Source organism: Artemia sp. Qi Xiang Cuo, chromosome 12 (genome assembly GCF_049724085.1).
Source record: "Artemia sp. Qi Xiang Cuo chromosome 12, ASM4972408v1, whole genome shotgun sequence".
NCBI lineage: Eukaryota > Metazoa > Arthropoda > Branchiopoda > Anostraca > Artemiidae > Artemia > Artemia sp. Qi Xiang Cuo.
Window position 1 is genome coordinate 38,936,083 of NC_142805.1, and position 21,241 is coordinate 38,957,323.

The 21,241-nt window shown below is 35.7% G+C and overlaps 1 protein-coding gene across 1 annotated transcript in view; it reads left to right on the top strand.

The window, feature by feature from the left end:
- LOC148946098 (uncharacterized) overlaps positions 1-21,241 on the top strand; it is a 33,693-nt gene that overhangs the window by 855 nt on the left and 11,597 nt on the right. Inside the window, exons 2-4 of the mRNA XM_089097604.1 lie at positions 2,411-2,760; positions 8,419-8,566; positions 19,736-19,874. Of these exons, the coding sequence (XP_088953730.1) occupies positions 2,411-2,760; positions 8,419-8,566; positions 19,736-19,874 (637 nt within the window). The remainder of the gene's footprint in view (positions 1-2,410; positions 2,761-8,418; positions 8,567-19,735; positions 19,875-21,241) is intronic.

A 21,241-nucleotide genomic window follows, 5' to 3' on the forward strand; every position in this document is an offset into this window, starting at 1 on the left:
GTTTACCGTCCCCAATGAAGATATTTAAACGCATAATACCCTAACACCTTTTTTCTGAGCCTCCACTTGCTGTTTCTAAATGCCAGACACAAGAAATTCATCGTTATTACAAATTGAGATTCAAAAGTTATCGAAAATAATGCAACTTCGATTTCTGAATGCTATGGAATCACAACAAAATTAGCCAGGCAGACAGAGTGATTTTTTTTAGTTTGAAAAATTCAATCACGGAGAAGGATCTAGGAGTCAGGCATGTATGTATTTTTTCTCGAAAATGACCCCATATATTTTGGAGAAAATTGGCATCCTGGTATTTTCTGGCCTAAAAAACCATCTATATAGATCAAAAGTTTAAGAAAATTCGTTAAGAGCCTTAGTTTCGAAAAAAATAATTAAGAGCCTTAACGTCTTATTTATGAATTCATTCGAGGAGCATACATACGTCATATTCACCTCAGTACAGTAGTGATTTTATCGTTCTTAGTGTCTATGATGCAGGTAAAATTACACAAGAAACAAATGATTAACAAGAAAAATCATATGATTGACGTCATATTTATGAGTAGGCCTACATTTCAAAAGAATAAATTTCATCATTGTTCCCCCTTCTCCAAGAGTGAACGTATTATTTTTATATCTATGACGCATAAGACATTACAAAAGGAACTTAGCCAAGTATAAAATACCAAGTCTATTTTGTATATTTACAAAAGGCGTTTGAAGTGCTCCATCATGCCTATAGGACGGTGGCCGGTGTTTACCCCCCTCCGGCAAGTACCCACTGAAAAATACCCCCTGTGGAAAATCCCCCTCCGGAAAATATACCCCGGAAAATATCCCCCTGCGGAAACTATCCCCCCGCAGAAAATACCCCCCATGAAAAATATCCCACCGGTAAATACCCTCCAAAAAATACCCCTCCCCCGTGGAAAATAAGCCTTTCCAAATTTTCGAATTTTATTTGAGTCTTATTTTTTAATTTCCGTAGGGGGAAGGAGTTTTGGTATATGCGTATTATGCGCCACTCACGCAAGTTTATGTTGTGTAAAACTCGAGAACAAACCGGTTTCTTCGTTGGTTTTTTTCGGCTTAGTGAAAGACAAAGACAAGGGACAGAATATATGGGAAATATATAATTTGGGCTGTATGTTTGCACATAAGGGGGGAGGGGAAAGTTTTCGGACAGGTTGAAGTCAGAAAACAATTCTTTCTAGGTATATGGCTGCTAAAAAATTACAGAAGAATAGCGAGGTATCTGGAAATTTTTTTACAAAAAAAAAAATTCCAATATAAAGTTCATTTAATGTTTCATTTAAGTGTTTTTTTCCAAGTATTAGGTATTTTTTTTTTCAATGACCGTATTTCTAAGTATTAAGTACTATTATTAGGTTAATGTAGTGTTTCATTTAAGAGCTTTATGATGATCGCTGATCAAAGTTTATGTAATTTACGCCTTTCATTTATGTTATTTTACTGAGTTCGTGGCCGTATGTTTTACTTTAAAATACTCTTATCTATCTATCTATCTATCTAATATGCAGAATAATTGTAACAAACACATTTTGCATGCAGACCCGCTATACCTTACCCCCCTTCCCTAATGTGCAAATCTATAGCCCAAATTTATTTCTAAAGTAATGAAGGAACTAACGAAAAAAAAAGGTTTGTTCTTGAGTTTTACACAGCGTAGACTTAAGTAAGCGGCGCATAATACACAAGTACCAAAAATCCTTCCCACTACGGAAATTAACAAAACAAACCCAAATAAAATTATCAAATTTGGAAAGCCTTATTTTTCACGGGGTGTATTTTCCGCGAGGGGTATTTTCCGGGAGTATTTTTCGTGGGAGGATATTTTCAGGAGGCAATCACCCGAGGGGGGGGGGTGTAAACGTCTAGAACCCTGGAGGACAATTGAACAACCTAGACCAGCACTAGAACAGATTTACCCATTACAGCGCTATAATAGGGCATAATAGGTTTATAATAGCGTTCGCTATTTGTTGGCTAGTTTTGGCTATTTTTGGTATAGTGATTACGCCGATTTGTGCTAAATACTCCGCCCCAAAACCTGGCAACCGTGAAAATACATTTTTAACAGGGATGAGTCACCTTAACTGTGTGACTACTGTTCAAGCTAAATATTCCATTTTTGAAAAAAAAACTTATTGCGCTAAACCCCGAAAACCAAAATTACGAGGAAAAAAAGGGGGGGGGGGGGTCGAAAAAGGGAGTCCCAGATCTGGAATAATTTAATTTAGCAAAAGAAACAAAAAGAAAATGGCATTAATCTGGTAATTGGAGCCAATGGTCCTAACATTTGATATTTTTTTAATGACAATCCATAGTAATCCATATCATTCCATAGTTATTTTGAAGTAGCTGTTGAAAATTAGTATTTATATTGCAGTTGCTCGATCACTCCCAGGTGATATACCGGTATCAACATCTACAGCTAGGACTACAACGACATCAACGACTGAAACAACCACAGCTACAGAGGCTGCAACCACTCCTTTAGCCACCACTATCCGAACTTATGATGATGCAACTGAGATAAGTTATGATGGTGACTATGATACCGTAGATCAACATAAAAAGAAGACACAACAGGTAACAACAGAAAGTTTTACAGCATTGTTCCCGACCATAAAAAGCACTGTCGAAATCACGACCAAAGCCACAATCCCAGACATATGCAAAGGGAGTTATGATGCAGTTTCTGTGCTTCGAGGGGAGCTATTCCTTTTTAAGGGTGGTGTGAGTATACTTTGACTACTTTTCTTAAAGGGAGATGGTAGAAAAAACATACATTGACTCTGAAATCTAATAAAAATTGGATGGAAATAAACCATTTTTAGCTGAAACATTGAAACCTACTTACGCTATGTTGTGCCGATTCTTATGGACTGAACACTACTATTCGATTTAATAGTTTTATTTTCTTTGGGGTCTGGGTGAAAAGAAGAGCAAGAAGCGTTGAATATTAGGTCAAAACATATATTGGTGTTTACAAGTGCTAAAATCATCTGTCAAAACAAGTCAGAACTTCTGCATGTTAGTTTAGATAAAAAAAAAGATAATCAGATGACAACAAACTAGTCACTTGTAAGAAGTTCTTCTTTTTTCAAAAGTTTAGTTTTTCGTCTGAGATTTCACTCATCATGTCAGCTCGTCAACCTATTGAGTAACAATAAGCTTTTAGGGTAATTAATTTAAAAAGACTTTCCGAAAAAAAAATTATTCAAAGAAAAGTAAAGGACATTTTAAAATTAAGATCAGCAGATACAAATACATATTAAAATTCAAACTCAAAACGACCAGAAATTACTATTAAAGAATAAATGAAAACCAAAAGGGACAGAAATTAAATAAACAATCATAGGAAAAAACATACAACAAGTTAGAATATAAGTGAATAAATAGATCTTAAAGCAGTAATGCCTAAATTGAATATGAAAATCAAGCTCAAAAAAAAAAAAAATTGGCTTTTGAAGTATAAATGAAACTCAAAACGAACCGAAATCAAATAAACAATCAATGCAAACAAACATACAATAGATATAAATGTAAATGAATAAATAAATCTTAAAACGAGTGAACCTTAAATTGAATATGCAAATCAAGCTTGAAACGAACAAAAATCACTACAAACAAGAGTTTGGGTATCGCCTCCTTCTCTCACTGTAAAAGTATAAACCCTACTGTGTCAAACATTTTTTTGGAAAGTTTTTTTTTTAATTAATTTGTGTTTGTTTTTAATTGCAAAAGTTTCAAGTTTAAAAAAATTTCTTATTTCAAAATCAAACTCTAAAAAGAAAAAAAAAAATCAAATCTTCATCAAAGTATCAAAACTGGTATCAAAGTAACAATATCAAAGTAAAAAAAATTTGGCCCCCTTTGAAGTTTATACGACGACCCCTTCTATATTAAGTGTGTCTGGGGTAAAAAAGAGTGTGGGGGAGGCTAGCAGCCCTCCGACCACTTTTTACTCTTAAAAAGTTAATTACAGCTTTCAATTTCCAATCAAATGAGCCTCTCAATATCACTCAATATCGCTCAAGCTCTCTCAATTGAGAGACTCAATTGAGTCTCTTTTGAGTTTCAATTGAGAGAGACAGATTGAGTCTCAATCTCTCACAATATCGCTCAATCTCTCTCAATATCGCTCAAGCTCTCTCAATTGAGAGACTCAATTGAGTCTCTTTTGAGTCTCAATTGAGAGAGATTGAGTGAGATTAAGAGAGACTGAGATAGATTGAGTCTCAATCTCTCTCAATATCGCTCAATTTCTCTCAATTGAGAGAGCTTGAGGCTCAATCTCTCAATCTCTTTGAGAGAGAATCTTTCTAGATGTCAATCTCTCAGTTTGAGAGATTGAGCTCAAACTCTCTCAATATCAGATGACTCTCAAAACTCTCTCAATATCAGATGAGCTCAAACTCTCTCGATATGATTTGATAGAGAGATTGAATATGAGCATCCCTCCCATAACAACCATATATGCCCCCAGGGCATATATATACCCCCAGGGCATAACTTACAAAGCCTACCATCGGGCCCTGGGGGGCTGTGTCAACACCGGAGTTTTTGTCATCTGAACTTTGAACTATGTTTAAGAAAATGTCTATCTCAAAATTTTTATCTGATGCATTTAGGGCGTGGAGGGGGAGGGGGGCTAGTTGCAGTACAATCTCTTTTGACTCTTAAAAAGTGAACGAGAACTCTCAATTTTCAATCAAATGAACCCTGTTCGAAGTTTATACAAGCGTCCCTTCCATAAAAATTATATAAACCCCCAGAGCATAACTTAAAACGCCTGCCTCCGGGCCATGGTGGGTTGCGTCGACACAGGAGTTTTTCTTATCTTACCTTTGAACTCTTTTTAATGAACTGGCTATGTTAAAAATTATATCGGATTGGCTTGGGGAAAAAAGGGTAGCTGGGGAGGCCTGGTTTAGTTGCTCTCGGATATCTTTTGACTCTTAAAAAGTAAACTATACCTTTCAATTTCCAATCAAAAATGTCCTCCCTGAAGTTTATATGAGCATCCCTTTCATAAGAACCATACACGCTCCCAGGAAAACACTTACAACGCCTACCCCCTGGGCCCTGGGGGGTTGTGTTGACACTGAAGTTTTTGTTATCTAATTCTTGAACAATTTTTAAAAAACTGGCTATCTCAAAATTTTTAGAGGATGGTTTTGGGAAAAAGGGATGAGGGGATTACTAGTTGCCCTTAAATCTCTTGACTCTTAAAAAGTGAAATAGAACTTCTCAATTTCCAATCAAATGAGATCTCTATGAAGCTTATACGAGCATCCCTTTCATAAGAACAATACATGCCCTTAGGGCTTAACTTAGAACGCCTTCTCCCGGGCCCTGGGAGGTTGAATTGACACCGGAGTTTTTCTTATGTGACCTTCAACCCATTTTATTTCAACAAAATGTCTATCTCAAATTTTAATCAGATCGGTTTGGAGAAAGAAGGCGTGGAGGGGGGGGTGCTAGTTGCCCTCGGATCTCTTTTGACTATTAAAAAGTGAACTCGAAATTTTAATTTCCAATCAACTGAGCCCTCTCTGAAGTTTATACGATTATCCCTTTCATAATAACAATATATGCCCCAGGGCATAACTTACAACGCTTGCCCCCGGGCCCTGGGGGGTTGTGTCAGCACCTGAGTTTTTTTTTATCTAACTTTTAAACAATTTTTAACTTAGTGGCTATCTCAAAATTTTTATAGGATGCATTCGAGAAAAAAGGGGTGTGGGGGGGGGGGGCTTGTTGCCCTCCAATCTCCTTTGATTCTCAAAAACTAAACTAGAACTTTAAATTTGAAATCAAATTAGCCATCTCTGAAGTTTTATACTTGCATCCCTTCCATAAGAACCATATATTCCCCCAGGGTATAACTTAAAACGCCTGCCTTCGGGCCCTGGGGGGTTGTTCGGGCCCCGGAGTTTTCGTTATATGGTCTTTGAACTATTTAAATAATGGCTGTCTCAAAGTTCTTTTGAGATGTGTTTGAGAAAAAAGGCATGGAGGGGGGGGGGCTAGATGCCCTTAAATCTTTTTTGACTCTTAAAAAATGAACTTGAGCTTTCAATTTCAAATCAAATGACCTCTCTTTGAAGTTTATACGAGCATCCCTTCCATATGAACCATATATGCACACAGGGCATAACATACAACGCCTGTCACAGGGCCCTGAGGGTTTGTGTTGACACCTGAGTTTTTCTTATATGATCTTTGAACTATTTTTAACAAAATAGCTATCTCAAATTTTTATTTGATAGATTTGGGAAAAAAGGGCGCGGGGAGCTGGTTACCCTCCAATATCTTTTGACGCTTAAGAATTAAACTAGAACTTTCAATTTCCAATCAAATGAGCCCTCGTATAAACTCTGAAGTTTATACGAGCATTCCTTCAATAAGAACCATATATGCCCCTATGGCATAACTAATAACCCTTGCCCTGAAGACCATGGGGGGGGGGGGGGTAAGTGTTATTCTCAAAGATATAATTTAGAGAACTTTCAACTACGTTGAACAAAATTGCTATCTCAAAATTTCATTGGATGTGTTTGGGGAAATGGTGGGCGTGGAAGGGGTGTTAGTTGCCTTCCAATCACTTTTGACTATTAAAAAGGGCACTAGCCATTTAAATTTCCAATCTAATGAGCCCTTTTTGAAGTTTCCACGACAATACTCCCTATAAAAACCTTATATGCCCCTAAGGCATAACGTACAACTCTTACCCTGAGGGCTGTGGGGGATTGTCATCCTCAAAGACCTAATTTCCAGAATTTTCAACCACGTTGAACCAAATGGCTATCTCAAAATTTTGATTGGATGTGTTTTGGAAAAAGGTGGGCGTCAGAGGGGGGTTAGTTGCCCTCCAATCATTTTCAACTATTACAAAGGGCACTAGCCCTTTCAATTTCCAATCGAATGAGCCGTTTTTGAAGTTTTAAAGACAAAGCTTTCTATAAAAAGCTTACATGCCCCCAGGGCACAACTTACAGCCCTTGCCCTGAGGGTTGTGGGGGAGTGTCCTTCTCAAAAACATAAATTCTATCTGGAAGTCTACTACGTAGAACAAAATGGTTATATAAAAATGTTGATTGGATGTGTTTCGGGAAATGGTGGGCGTGGAAGGGGTGTTCGTTGCCTTCAAATCCCTTTTAACCCTAAAAAAGGGCACTAGAACTTTCGATTTCCATTCGAATGAGCCACCTTTGGAGTTTTTAAGACGACCCCTTCCATATGAAGTGCCTCTGGGGAAATAAGTAATAAATAAATAATAAAACATTGGAGCCGTATGGCCTTTACTATAGGCAACGCTATAGCGTTGCCTCTGATAGTCAATTATGTGTACCCGAATTTCCAGTGAAAAATAAATTTTGTTTGATCAATCACGTTATTTCTTTGATTTGTCAAAGTCAAAGTTACTAGAATTTTATCCAGACAAAAATGTGTTAATTGGCATTTATTTCCATATTTCGTGTTTGCTCTTTTATTCATTTTTTCATGGCCAATTGGTTTGATAACCACATTAATGAAATATTTGGGGAAAAAATTGGAACAGAGAAACAACCATTCGTTTACACTTTTACTCTTTCTGCTTAAATTCTCAGTAATTTTAGAGATGTCAGAATGTAAGGGTTCACAAATGAAACAACATTACATTTTCTAAAGTCACATTTAAAGTAAAATTAGCTATGCTTATTGTGGGTTTTCTGTAAATTTCAAAACCAAGTTAATCCGTAATCTACATAATTGACAAATGTACAACGTCAGTATAAACTAAGGGCAATTCCGAAAAAGGAATTTTAGTTCCAAGGATTTCTGCAAGGGCTGCTAGCGTTTCTTGTCTTTTAAGACGTTTCTTAGGACCATATATAAAATTTCTAGGGGGTTCCTAGCCACATGGTGTATTTGTTTAGAATTTTCTAGAGCCCTATACGATATTTTGGTGGGAGTAGCAACTCCTTTACACCCTGTTTACCTATACAAAATCTCCCAGGGGTCCTATAAAGTCTTTCAGCAGGTCTCTGACTTACCTGCATAGTGTAAGTATGCTGAATATCCTTTGGGCCCAATACGGAATTTGTTAGAGGCTCTTCGCCAGTTGGTGTATTATTCTTTGTCTATGCGTTTGATTTTGACTCATCTACATTTGACTGACCTTCTACTTTGAGTAAGAGTCATCTCTCCAATTTTCAAACTTCAAAATGTAAAAAAGTACTTGCACATGGGGGATAAACGAAGCTAAAACAAAAACCTTTAGATCCGTATCAGGACCTGCTTTCTTAGAAAAAAAAACTAGCTTCTATAAGTTATTTTTCCTCATGATTTAAATAAGTTTGTTTCTTACCTAAAAAGATTAAATTTCTAAATCATTTTTGTTACTAGTATGTGTGGCGGCTACGTTCTCGAAATCAACTTGAACGAGGATATCCAGTTCCATTTTACCAAATGTTTTTCCTTCTTCCTACCGATATCAGGACAGTGGATGCTGTGTATGAAAGGAAAAGAGATAGTGCATTGGTGTTTTTTTCTGGTAAGTTCTCACATAATTTGAACCGCACAAGACAATGATGGATTAATAAAATATGCTGTAGACTGGTAGAAATGTTCTTCTTATAATTAAGCCAACTTGATGAGCGTAACACTAGGGGCCTCTGATCACAGGTCACAACATGCATGACCTAATAATAATGGGTGGCAAATTCAGCGAGGATCTTTGAACGGGGCCTGTATTTTGAGAACTGAGCAAGGAATGTGGGTTAACTGCGTGTAGTCATTAATAGTAATGCATAACACAAACTTCAGTAAACAATTCCTGACTGTAGTGGCATGAAATTATATATTTTTAGATCAAATGAGCTGAAGCTGAAAACATATCCAAACAAGGGAAGCCAGGGAAGAGGTCGAAAAAATTGGGTTTTTGAGAAAAGTGTTAATTTTCCAAGAACTTCAACATTTTATCGTCTTTGAACCTCCCAAAATATAGCTACACCCCCCCCCCAAATTTTTGGGTCTAATGGTTACGATAAAAACCGTACTTTCTTGTATTATACGGTAAAATTTCAGAAAAATACTTCTAAACCACGTTTGTTTGCTGGGGTAGCTAGCTATCCAACCACAATTACTGCTATTGCTGTGTGTCTAATTTTGGGATAAATTAGAAATGAATTTAAAGTCTATTGTTCTAGTATTACAAATTTGGGTACTTGTCTAGAATTCGATAAACACATGGCAATTGTATTGAAGATCAAATAGGCATTTTACCGGATAATGCCTAGACTCTTTAAAACAAAGGGTTTCTCACTCCGGGAACTGTATTTAAACTTTAGATTTTTTTTTGGGGGGGTGGGGGGGGGGGTTTATGGGTAATAAAAGGTACCTAGGTTGGCTTAGGTTGACTTAGGCTATGTATTGAATATACTCTATGTTTTACGCCCGCCCCTCCACATTATGTGCAAATATTTAGCCCAAATTTATTTCTAAACTATTACATTTTCTTCTTATTTTGTTTTATTTCATTAGCATTGAAGAAAATTCACTTCTCGCGTGTTTATCGGATTCTAGACAAGTACCAAAATTTGTCCAGTTTCAATCCGTATCGGACTGTTATAATGCCATTACAGGTGATCTACTCTTTGGCAACAGTTTCAGCTAAAACAGTGGATTCCTTTGATCGTGTAGCTTGGTTTATTCTATAGATATTCTTTTTCTACACACCATTGGATCCCTAACGCGTGGGCAAGAATACTAGGTGAACTTATACTACCCAATTCACCAGTATTCTCACGAACACCTTTCAAAATTTGAACTATATTGCATGCAAATTTGTAGCAATGTGCCCAATGCCTTTTTGTATACTTAACGGCGGTGACGATTTGAAACTCAGATCAAGACGTTTTTGTCTCTTCCGAGTACCAAACTTTTTGTACTATTATCATGATTGTTGCTGAATGTGTTAGTGTTTTCTAGGAACTATTTAAAATGTTCGTCATCTTCTAATCTTAGTTTTCGAATGACATCTGGACGTTTGATGAATTTTTTTAATTTTTTTTTTATTTCTGGGAAAGTTTCAGGAATTCAAATATTTAAAAGATGATTGTCAACTGATACAGGGTTTATGTGACTTGAAACAAACTCCGATATTAGATCAACATGGCAACAATTGTTGCCATGAATTACAACTTGACCGGTTTTGCCATCCGTTTGATCATCCTCTATAAACTTGAGAAGGGTTAATGGTCTTTTACTCTACTCGCCGTAAGATTTTGATAATAAATCCGTTACAATGGTCTAGGCTTTATGTGGTGATAAGCTTTCTTCTTCTTGATGGGGAATTTAGACACTTACCTTTTGTCAATCACCTTCACTTTAATTGGTTTCTGTCCGCACGGTTTCTGCGTGTCTGATCGTCGAAATGCAGTTTGACGCATTACTAGTTGTTGATCGTCCTTAATAGGCTCATCATTGATAAGATTGGTAAAATTATCCTAAAAGCGTTAAGCCTGCGTCGAGAAGATGCTTATATTTCTTTTTTCGAGTGTGTTTCCTCTTTTTTAAGGCAATTACAATAGAACGGCGTTGCTTACTACTTCTGGCATCTACACATTGCCTTAAGCTGCATTGACTCAGAGTTTAAATATCAGCTTGATAAATTTACCATTGACGCCATTCAATGTGGATTTGCTAAGCTGAGGTTTCGAATTGCCTAGGAGGGAAACAAAAATTTATTTTCATGTAGTTTCTTCAGTGTCATATTGTCTACTAACGACCATTTTTGTTGTTCACTGGAATATATATGGTAATTTCACCGTACAAAATAGCAAGTAACTACACGCAAGTCCTAGGGTGTTTTTCTGATTCAGATCGAGTAGAATATATCCACAGGGTTTACTTGTCACCTGATTGTATTCTGATAGTTGGAAATAAGGAGTGGCAGGATAAATGCACTTGTTTAGAATTATTAGCGAACTTGATTCACGAAGAATGCCGTAAAAATTTAGTATGCGCAATTGAATGTGAGGGTTCTCATACCCTTACTCTTATTAAATAAATTATGCAGCACGATGATTACGAATTTTTATCGTTGGAGCGCACTGTGATCAACTCTAAAATCTTCTGGGACTATTTTTCAGCAGATCAAGCTAAATTATTGACATTCAGCCAGAAATTTGGTTCGATTAAGCTAAACTCTCCAAGTTCTCTCATAAATTTAGTGTTTGGTGCAATAACTTTTCTTTTATCCTATGATTCATGTCATTGAGCTTTTTTAAATTTATTACAAGAAGACAAAAATGAAAATTACAATCTATTTCAAATCCCCGTACAATGTCTTCACTGGGGATTTTAAAGGCAAATTGTCGGATATCAAGCAATGTCCGGCCAGACTCTCCCTTCCCCAACAGTCTCTTCCCCCTCAAAATGAAAGACGCGTCATGAAAAAGGATTTTAATCGTATACAAAAACGATTTATAAAAAACAGTTATACCTTTTTTTTGTACACGGGGAACTAAAAATGTTACATATTTTTAAATGTTATTCACGTTAAAAACAACAGCAATAGCAACCCTGTCCATAGACAAAAATAAAACCACCCACACTAAATAGAAAAATATACTCTTAAAAAATAAATTATATATATATATATATAAATATATATATATATATATATATATATATATATATATATATATATATATATATATATATATATATATATATATATATATATATATATATATATATATATATATATATATATATATATATATATATATATATATATATATATATATATATATATATATATATATATATATATATATATATATATATGTAACCTCCCACTCTTACGTAGATAGTCAAGAGAAGTTTTATTCTACTATTTTATCCAAACAAAGAATATATAAATAATTTCTAATATTACACCGGGTGAAAGGGTACCCTTTCACCGTTACACTGAAAGGGTTGTTTTATTTTAGTTTTGTGTTTGTTTTAAGGTTTGTCTTTTATATTTTTATTAATAGGGGAGACCGGGGCAATATGTACACTTGGGTAATATGGACACCCCACTCCTATGTACTCTTGGTGAGTCTAAATTAAAATTCATTATAGCCAAAATAGGTGGCGTTAATGGTAGAACCACGTGGTAAATGACTTCTGTCATTTGGATTACGCATTTATTTCTGAGAGCATAAATTTGGAACTTTCGAAGGTGAAGTAAATTTAATTGTTTTCACTAAATTAAAATTTTCAGCAAGCAGCATTCAGTTTCACAATGTGTTTAAGGTAAGTTCAAGAGGGTACTACTTTTGATAGACATTGGATACTTACAATTTGAAGTGGGACTTCTTGGAGAGGACATATTTTAATTTTTTTTTACTGTAACTGATTAAGGGGCAATATGGACACCAAAGACTAAGGTAATATGGACAAGGGTGTCCATGATGCCGCAATAACAGCAAAATCTACTGCACATCTAGATTATAAAAGATAATTCTGTTTCAGATGGCAAGAAATTATCTAAGCAAGTCAACCAAGGGCTTAACAGACGGGTAGACAATTAAAGAAGCTTTGCTAATGATTCGTAGTGGTGTTTCAAAGAAGGAAAAATCAAGGAAGCTCAACATTCCTCGAGCAAGCCTTATAAGATGGATAGAACTTTGGAAGGAAGTGCCTTAAATGAACTTGAGAGTAAAGAACCATAGGTATTTAAAGCCGATAAAGGCGTTAATAAAAATCTTAAATGGTATTGAAAAAAAACCATCTAGCCAATTATCTGACAAAAGCTAGTAATCTGCACTATAGATGCCGCCCAAAACAATATCGTATTCTGGCCTACCAGTTTAAAAAATGCACAAGAAAAAGATTCCGGACAGCTGGGAAACTAATAAAATTGCTGATGCAGATTGTTTTATGTCCTTCCTGAACACAAGTGTGTCTATCAATTCTCTTCAAGTTACGAGCATTGCTCGGGAAACAGCTTTCAATCAAAGAACAGTCAATGAGTTTTTGGACAATTAATCAGCTGCGTTAGAAATGAAGAAATTTGAAGCTCGTTTTATATGGAATGTTGATGAAACTGGTCTTACAACTGTGGAGAATCCTAAGAAAGTGTTAGCTCCAAAAGGGGCCAAGGAAGCTGGTCAACTGACATCAGCTAATTGGGGTGAGCTTGTAACATTATGTTGTGCAATTAGTGCTAAAGATGTAGCGACTCTCCCCTTTATGGTCTTTACGGTGCCCCAACTGGCACAAAAGTACTGCTTATGTAAGCGGATGGATGACTGCTGAAACCTTTCCAGAATTTCTTAAACACTTTCAAAAGCACAAACAATGTAGTCTTGCCTCAAAAGTCTTAATGATGATGGACAACCATTCGAGCCACATCAGCCAGGAATCAGTAGAATATACTAAATTGAATGGAATTGTAATACTTACTATCCCACTACACATAAGTCACAAGCTTCAGACCCTGGATAGATCTGTCTTTGAACCACTAAAAGCTGACTACAATAGAGCTACCGATGAATGGATGCTTCATCGGCAGCTCTATTCCTGAGCTGACCAGGAACCATCCTGGTCAGCCCGTCAAGATTGATAATATTGCAGAAGTGATGGGTACTGCTTTTCCACGGGCTTTCACGCCGCAGAATATTCAGTCTGGATTCAGAGTTTCTGGAGTCTATCCCTTCAACTGTGATATTTTTATGAATGACGAATCCTTGAGCTCCTATGTCTCTGATCGTACAGAACCTGCCACTCCGAGTATTAATCCTCATGAAAGCAAAAATCTGTCTAAGCGAAGCATATATTCTTGTGCATCTTCAGAATTACAAAAAGAAATGCCTGTGTGTCCAAATATCTTCCTTGAACAGATTTCTCCTAACCCCCAAAGCAAGTGCCAGAAAAAATATTACCAGCCACAAAAAGACCAAGAGCATTATAGCCACTGACACACATGTTAAAAATCAACTGATTAAAGGCTTCGCTGAACAAACAGCAAAGGCTAAGGGAAAGAAAAAAGTGAGAAGTAAATAGCAAAAACTTAGTAAGAAAAAATGGAAAAATGCCTCAAGTTTTGACACCATAGAGAGTAGTCAGGATGAAATGGAAGAAGAATTCCATCTAAGTGACTCAGATGATGAAAGCATGTTTGCAGATGTTGTTGGAGACATTGACTATGAAGAAGTGAAAACTGGTGACTATGTACTTGTCTTAGAGGGAAAAATAGGGCAAATACAAACCTACTCTCCTGGGAAGATAGTTTCACAGGAGGAGAACAAATATGAGGTACTCCGTTGAAAAGACTTGTGACGTTCTTGAAGTTTACGAGAACAGATCAGATTTTTACATTCGACAGAGCAAGCATCAAAATCAACTTAGGGCCTCCACTATTTTGCTGGCACTATGTGACAAGCAGAACAGCTCGTTTTTCAAGTGAACCTGTTTCAATTTGACATCAAGCAGTCGTGATTGCTTAAAGTACCACAGCTAAATTAAAGCCTAAATTACAGCTCAGCTGAATTAAAGTCTACAGCTGGATATTGCTTAAGTTATCACTGCATACCTAGTTATTATATATATTCAATACATTTTTAATAAACAACCAATTCTTCCCTTTCTGATTTCTTATGTTTCTCTTTTATTCTCTTTTTACTGCTGATTTTTACTCGTCTATTTCTAACTTTAGCAACCCAGGGTATAATGGACATCTGTTTCGTAATTTGGCATGCCAAGTGTCCATTATATCCCGGTAATCCAGGTATATGGACACTTTTGCCGCTTTTTGTTTGATCACTTCCCATGAGAATCCGGTAAGAGTATCAAGTTTGTAATGAATAATTCAAATAAAGCTAACATACTGAAGTTAATGTTGGTAGAATCGGATGTGCAAAAAAGAGTTTTACTGAAAAGTCATTCGCAACCCTGTGAAAAAGTGTCCATAATGAACCGGTTATTCTGCACCAAGGATGGTCAATCGGAGGTCTTGACCAAAATGTTTGCATAGTTTTTAATTTTTTCACTGGCTGTTATTGTCATTGTTTTATTTTCTTTGCGACTTTTTTTTGACAAAGAATATGTCTAAATTTCACAAATTCTTCTCAATCTGATCTTGAATATTGTTCCTGGAGTAACACATTCACACCAACCCTAGATACATAGACTTTGTTGGATTTGGCTGACATGGCTCTTTTTTTCATTTTCTTCGTTTAATTTTCAAATTTCAAGGAGTGAATAGCTATTAATTTCGCCATGGGGATAAAATTACTTTTAACACAATCACTGTATGGACTCAAGGGCACATTGTTCATTACATAGTGTGTTGTTATCCCCTTACAACATTTTTGATTTCCTTGTTATGTGTTTTAACACAGAACACATAGGGACCTGCAAGCACACCATCCAAAATCAAGTCACTTCCCGTCTCTGATTCTATATACAAAAGATTATTTGGAGCCTGATGTCTCACCAACTACGGATAGACCTCTTCTTTCCCGTTTGTATCGTCAATCAAAGGTCTAATGCTCTGATTATTAGCCAAATCATCAAGTAAATTTCCAGCTTTAACTTTCAACAGTAAAGAAACCATATCCCATTAATAAACTTGAAGTTGTCTCTCCCTCAGCCATTGGACTCTGCATACATTTTAATAAAACTAGAACATGAATTTTTAGGAAATATATGAAATAGAGTTCCTTGCAGCAATATTTTTTAAAATAAAACATTTCCTTTCTTACTGAGTAAAAGGACCATAGTCGAGTCCATGATAATGAACGATGTGAAGTTCTGACAGGTGAAAATTCGAGTACATTCCTTCGAGTTGGTAACAACGGTGCAACGGCTTTGATTGCGAGCATTTTCACTTATTGTATCAAAGGTCTTGTTAAAGACAAGGTCAAAAATTTCACTTTCAGCCTTTGTTTTTGCTTTCGATCGATTTTTGACAAAATTGTCAATAAAAGTTTCAATAGGGTTTTGATTAAATCGAAGGAATTTATGGCTCTTTGTGACTTGAAACAATTCGATACTATTGATTTTGGCAGAACGGTGTACACAATAATGTTCTCTTTTATATGGATCTGGGCTATAACTTTTGGTTTTGAAAGTGTCCAGTGCATACTCCCCTCCTCTACTTATGAAATATTATTTAAAGTCAATGAGTCCTTTGTTAACAATGTATTTATACATGAGAAAACAATACCTTTTAACGAGTCATGATATTCTACCGGTATTTCCCCGTCAATTTAAAAAAAAATTATCCCTCAGATCCATTTTCCTCTGCGTAAAAAAATGTCCATTTTCCTCGTCGACGTATTGGTAATGTCGGGAAATTTAGTGTCAGAAAGATTGCCAAGCCATTTTTAATTACCACTTTGAAAAGAGTAGTAATAAATGGCCGACAGAGAGAATTCATACCAAGGAAAACTTCATCCAAGCTTTCCTCAGCAAATCCAGTTGGACCAATTTCCAGAATACGATCCCGAAGAAAAGCCACCCCTCATTTATCTCTCTTGAAATAGGTGTCGATCGATGTCCATAATCAACTCTACTTTTTGCTTCCTGATTTTAAGAAATAGGTCCATAACCAGATAAGGAGTAGACGAATAATAACCCAAATTCCTGATAGACTTCATTCGGGTTATTCTAAATAACGTACAACAATGTAAACGCATCATTTACCAAAAATAATTTACAATAGCCCCCATCGTTTTTATACCCTCCGTTTCCCTTTTCTATATCTTTTATTTTTATTTTTAGGACAATCATCCTCAGCGGGTCTTTACTCACTACTGTTAAGTGAATTTTAAAACAGTTCAATTGGTGACAGCTTTTTTTCACAAGATTTTGACATGTATTTGTATTATTTGCTCAAGTAAATTCCTTTACACATTATTAGATCATACATTTCGTCATCAGGGAAGTTTCCTAGGGAGGAGAAGTATTAAAGTCATCACTATCTTGCACTTGAGTTAGTGAACTGGGGGAAAAAACCAAGGAAGTCTAACAGATTTTATTCAAGAGCTCTTTACCATTCTCAACTTATTTCCACTTTAATTATAAAAATAGCAACTTTCTTATGAGTTGGATGTAATTTTATATGAAAAAACACCCTGTACCTATGAGATGCCTATAACTCCACTTGTATATAGTTGAGCCACCAGCAGTAGTACAAATTTCAAATCATAGTTGTTGTTTGTGTAAACTGGTTGAAAGTACTGCTGTTTAAAGTTTATATCACTTGAATCGTGGGACTACACGCAAAAACTATGTCCCAAAATTTGGAGTTGGTAAGGGGGTCATGGTCTGTTCCTGCATCTTTCTCGTTAAGAATTTTCCACCTGCACGCCCAGAATTTTAAGGCATAGATAGCCTACCTTCCTTAAAAACAGATATAAAAGTATTCATTCGTATTTGTATCCTACTTGGTTCAAAAGCAAAATAATAGTGTTAATTTATATAAACGAATGGCTGAGTTCCTGGAGAGGAAGGATTTCTTTCATGCAAACCAATTTGGTTTCAGAAAAGGATGTTCTACGGAACATGCGGTTCAGTATTTGACATCTATGATTAATGGTGCTTTGGATGGGAAGTTGAAAGTGGCGACTATATTCCTAGATCATTTTGAAGGCATTCAACACAGTGGACAATGTGATTCTTCTGAAAAAGTTGGACAAAAGTGGTATTAGATGAAATGCTCTTAAAATTACTTCATCATATTTGAGTCATCGATGTATGTATGTGCAACTTAATGATGTGAAATCAAGTGATTACCATGTTAGTTGCGGTGTTCCCCAGCGGTCCCTTCTCGACCCTCTTTTCTTCGCAATGTATATTAATGACATCCGTCAAACAATCTGTGATTTGACAACAAATGTTGGAAATGGACACGAAACGTATAAACCTAGGAATTCTCTTGTCCTGTTTGCTGATGATACGAATTTTTCAGTTGCGGAGCGCACCGAAGCTCAGCTTTTAGGGACATTGAGCAATGATTTGGAAAAAGTGGAGAAATGGCTAAGGCTAAACAAGCTGAAGGTAAATCACAGCAAACTGGGGTTCGCTGTCTGGGGCAGATCACCTTCATATTACCCCTGGTTGTAAGAGCTCACAGTAGGAGACTCGACAATAAGATGCCAGAAGTCAGTGAAATACCTAGGCGTAATAATTGATGAAACACTAAGTTTTTCAGAGTATATACAGTGTATATCGTCAAAAATAGCAAGGAATAAATGTATGATGAGGAATCTAAAGAATCCGTTTCCGCAGACAGTTTTGCATCTTGTATATTTCTCATTAGTCCATCCTTTTTTACTATACTGTTGTTCTGTTTGGTCTGGAACATTTTATGTTCACCTGAAACCTTTGCGCATTCTGCCGAATTCAGCTGTGCGTGCTATTTATGGAATCGACAGACTTGCCTCAGTTAGAAATATTTATCCGCGAGTCCGTATTTTACCGTTTTCAGGGTTGTGCTTATTTTATAAGCTTCAACTAATTTATAATATTATTAATAATATTGCTCCAATGTGTCTTCGTCATATATTTGAGACAGCTGCTGATGTCCATGGGCATTTAATGAAACAGGTTGGTATGTATGGAAGGCTGATTAGAGTGTTTGCGAGGTATGCCTTCACTGCTCGTCATATTCTTCCGGTACTGTGGTCTCAGACGCCATCTTCTATTAGGGATATTGCTGAAAGGTCCGGTTTCCGTGAGTAGTTGAGGCACCATTGCCTGCAGGCTTATGAAATCTAATCATTTTTTTTTCAAGTAGTTCTACTTGTTTAATATGTTTTATATGCTTTTTTTTGTTTTGTTGTGAAATTGGAACCCGAATGTACTGATGTAACTGGATGTAAGCTTTTTTTTGGAGTTGTAATACAAACCCACGTTACTGGGCTTCATGCTTTTCTTTTTATTTTTTTGGTGAATAAATTATATCTCCATTAAAAAAAATATTCTTTACGAGAAATTCAAAATTAGCTATTATTTAAGTATTATTTTGTTTAATCAATAGCAAAATTAGTCCTAATTTTTTGGAATATCAGTGGTGACGGCAGAAGGTTATAAGAAGACTATAGGCACAAATAATGGTTTCTGAGCAATCTTCATGTACTATATGCTTATTGATCGCAAGAGCCCTATATACAACCCTGGAGCACTTATTGTGGTGAAGATTTTTCAAAAAGTCCTTGTAGATTTTTCAAAAAGTTGTGAATCCTTGTAGTTTCATTAAATGTTTTATCGTGATAGAGCGATGCTGATTACTAAATTCTATTTATATATTGATGTTAGCTAATTTAAATCAACATCCATTAAAACAAGAGTCAAAGCAGTGCTGGTTTACAGCAAGGCTGGTTTTGCAAGAGACCTACTGGAATGATTGTTTGAATACCTTTATCATTAGATATAGCTTTCACTGGATCGGGTTCCCTACTTCACATTTACCCAGACTTAGATTTTAGGCAACACATGGTCATTCAATAAGATTTTGGTAATTCTGGTAAAGTTTTTTTTCCTATAGAGATGAAATCCCTTTAGAAGACTTAAAGATTGGTAAATTTTACTAGGTACTAGTTCATAGGTTTTAAATGAAAGTAATCAGAATGAGCGAGGTTACCCTCAGAGATCCCTATAACCGTAGTTTTGGTAGGGACTCCACTTGAAAAAAAATTAAATAAATTTATGATCCAAATTTCAGGTCAGAATTATTGGGTTTCAGACGGGAATCATCTTACAGTGGAAAAGAATCCAATTACAGACTTTGGTTTGCCAGCTGGTATCAGGAAGCTAGATGCTGCTCTCGTCTGGCCAAAGAATGGAAAGCTATATTTATTCAGGTAAAATATTTTTATCCAATTAGAACGTTCAAGGTAGGTAAAATTGACATGGAGGCTAATTATTAAAACAAGATCTATTTTTTATTTGTTTGTTATTAATTCACTATTGTACCCGACCTAACAAACATGTTTTATTAGCCTAGCTCATCGGCAAACTTTATTTATTCTGGCCCAGGGTCTAGAACGTCATTAATTTTCTAGCGAAAATTTTTAGTAAAATCTCTAGTAAATTTGCAGAAGGGACTGACATAACTGATTGCTTAAATTTAGTCATGACTTTCTTTATCCCACCTTAGAATTTGTTTGAGAAAGGCGCCAATTTAAAATATCTCAGCTAAAACGCCGTTTCTTAAGTAAGGAAAAGTATTTCGTCCTTCCAAAGTAAAACAATTATTTTCCATTATTTATTGACACTGTAAAGTACGACTTGTGATTAATGAAGGCTAAATTACTGTTACCGAAGAAACGAAAAACTTAAATGCAGACAAAAGGGTGGGTCAAAATGAAACTTACAAAGCAAATTTTCTTTACAACTTCACAGATAGTAGTAGAGCTAGGCAAATGAATATTTCCGGAATTAGATCAATATCATTTCCAAACACTTCAAAAGTTCCATCCATCTAGCTCCATCACTTTCTTTATATTAATAAAGAAAGTGTTCCGTAAAGCGATTGTTGACCATATTGCACAAAAATGATAAATGCCTCCTTTCAATGTTTTTTTTATTTTACTTATAATTACCGATACTAGTAGGCTTTAGGGCTTGTCTTATTAATTGTTTGTAATAGATTCCATCTTTATTTATTCATCATTTTTTCCTTTATTTTTTTTAGTATTTTATGCTTGTCTTGACTGTAATGTGCATTAGCTATATCTTTATGAAGAATGTAAGCGTCAGTAAAAGTGGCAAGGCTATCATAATGAAAACACTTGTTCACCCCTGGCCCCATGCTATTCATAACTGAAAACCAGGGTTTTCTTCGATTTTTTCTTTTTGTTGGTTTAGAGTTATTCAGATTTTTCTTTGCGTAAATTCTCTGCTTTGTTTCGACACTTAATAGTAAAAGGAAACAAGCGAAAACTTTCCTTGTTTAGAAACATCCCAGCCAAATGGTTGTATAACCCGATTTATCTATATATGGTCGCTTAGCATTGCAACAATCAATAGGGTGGCGCAACTGTTATGTTCATAGGTCCATTGAGCAAAGTTGTACTATTGGGATTATCTAAAAATAAGCAATAAAAGTGATAGTTTTCTTTCGGAAGGAAATAAGGATTATCTTGAAATGACAATAGTCAACTAAAGGGCTAGATATAACAAAATAGGAAAGCCTGATTAGTCTTTCTAAAAGTCAGTTAACTAATAA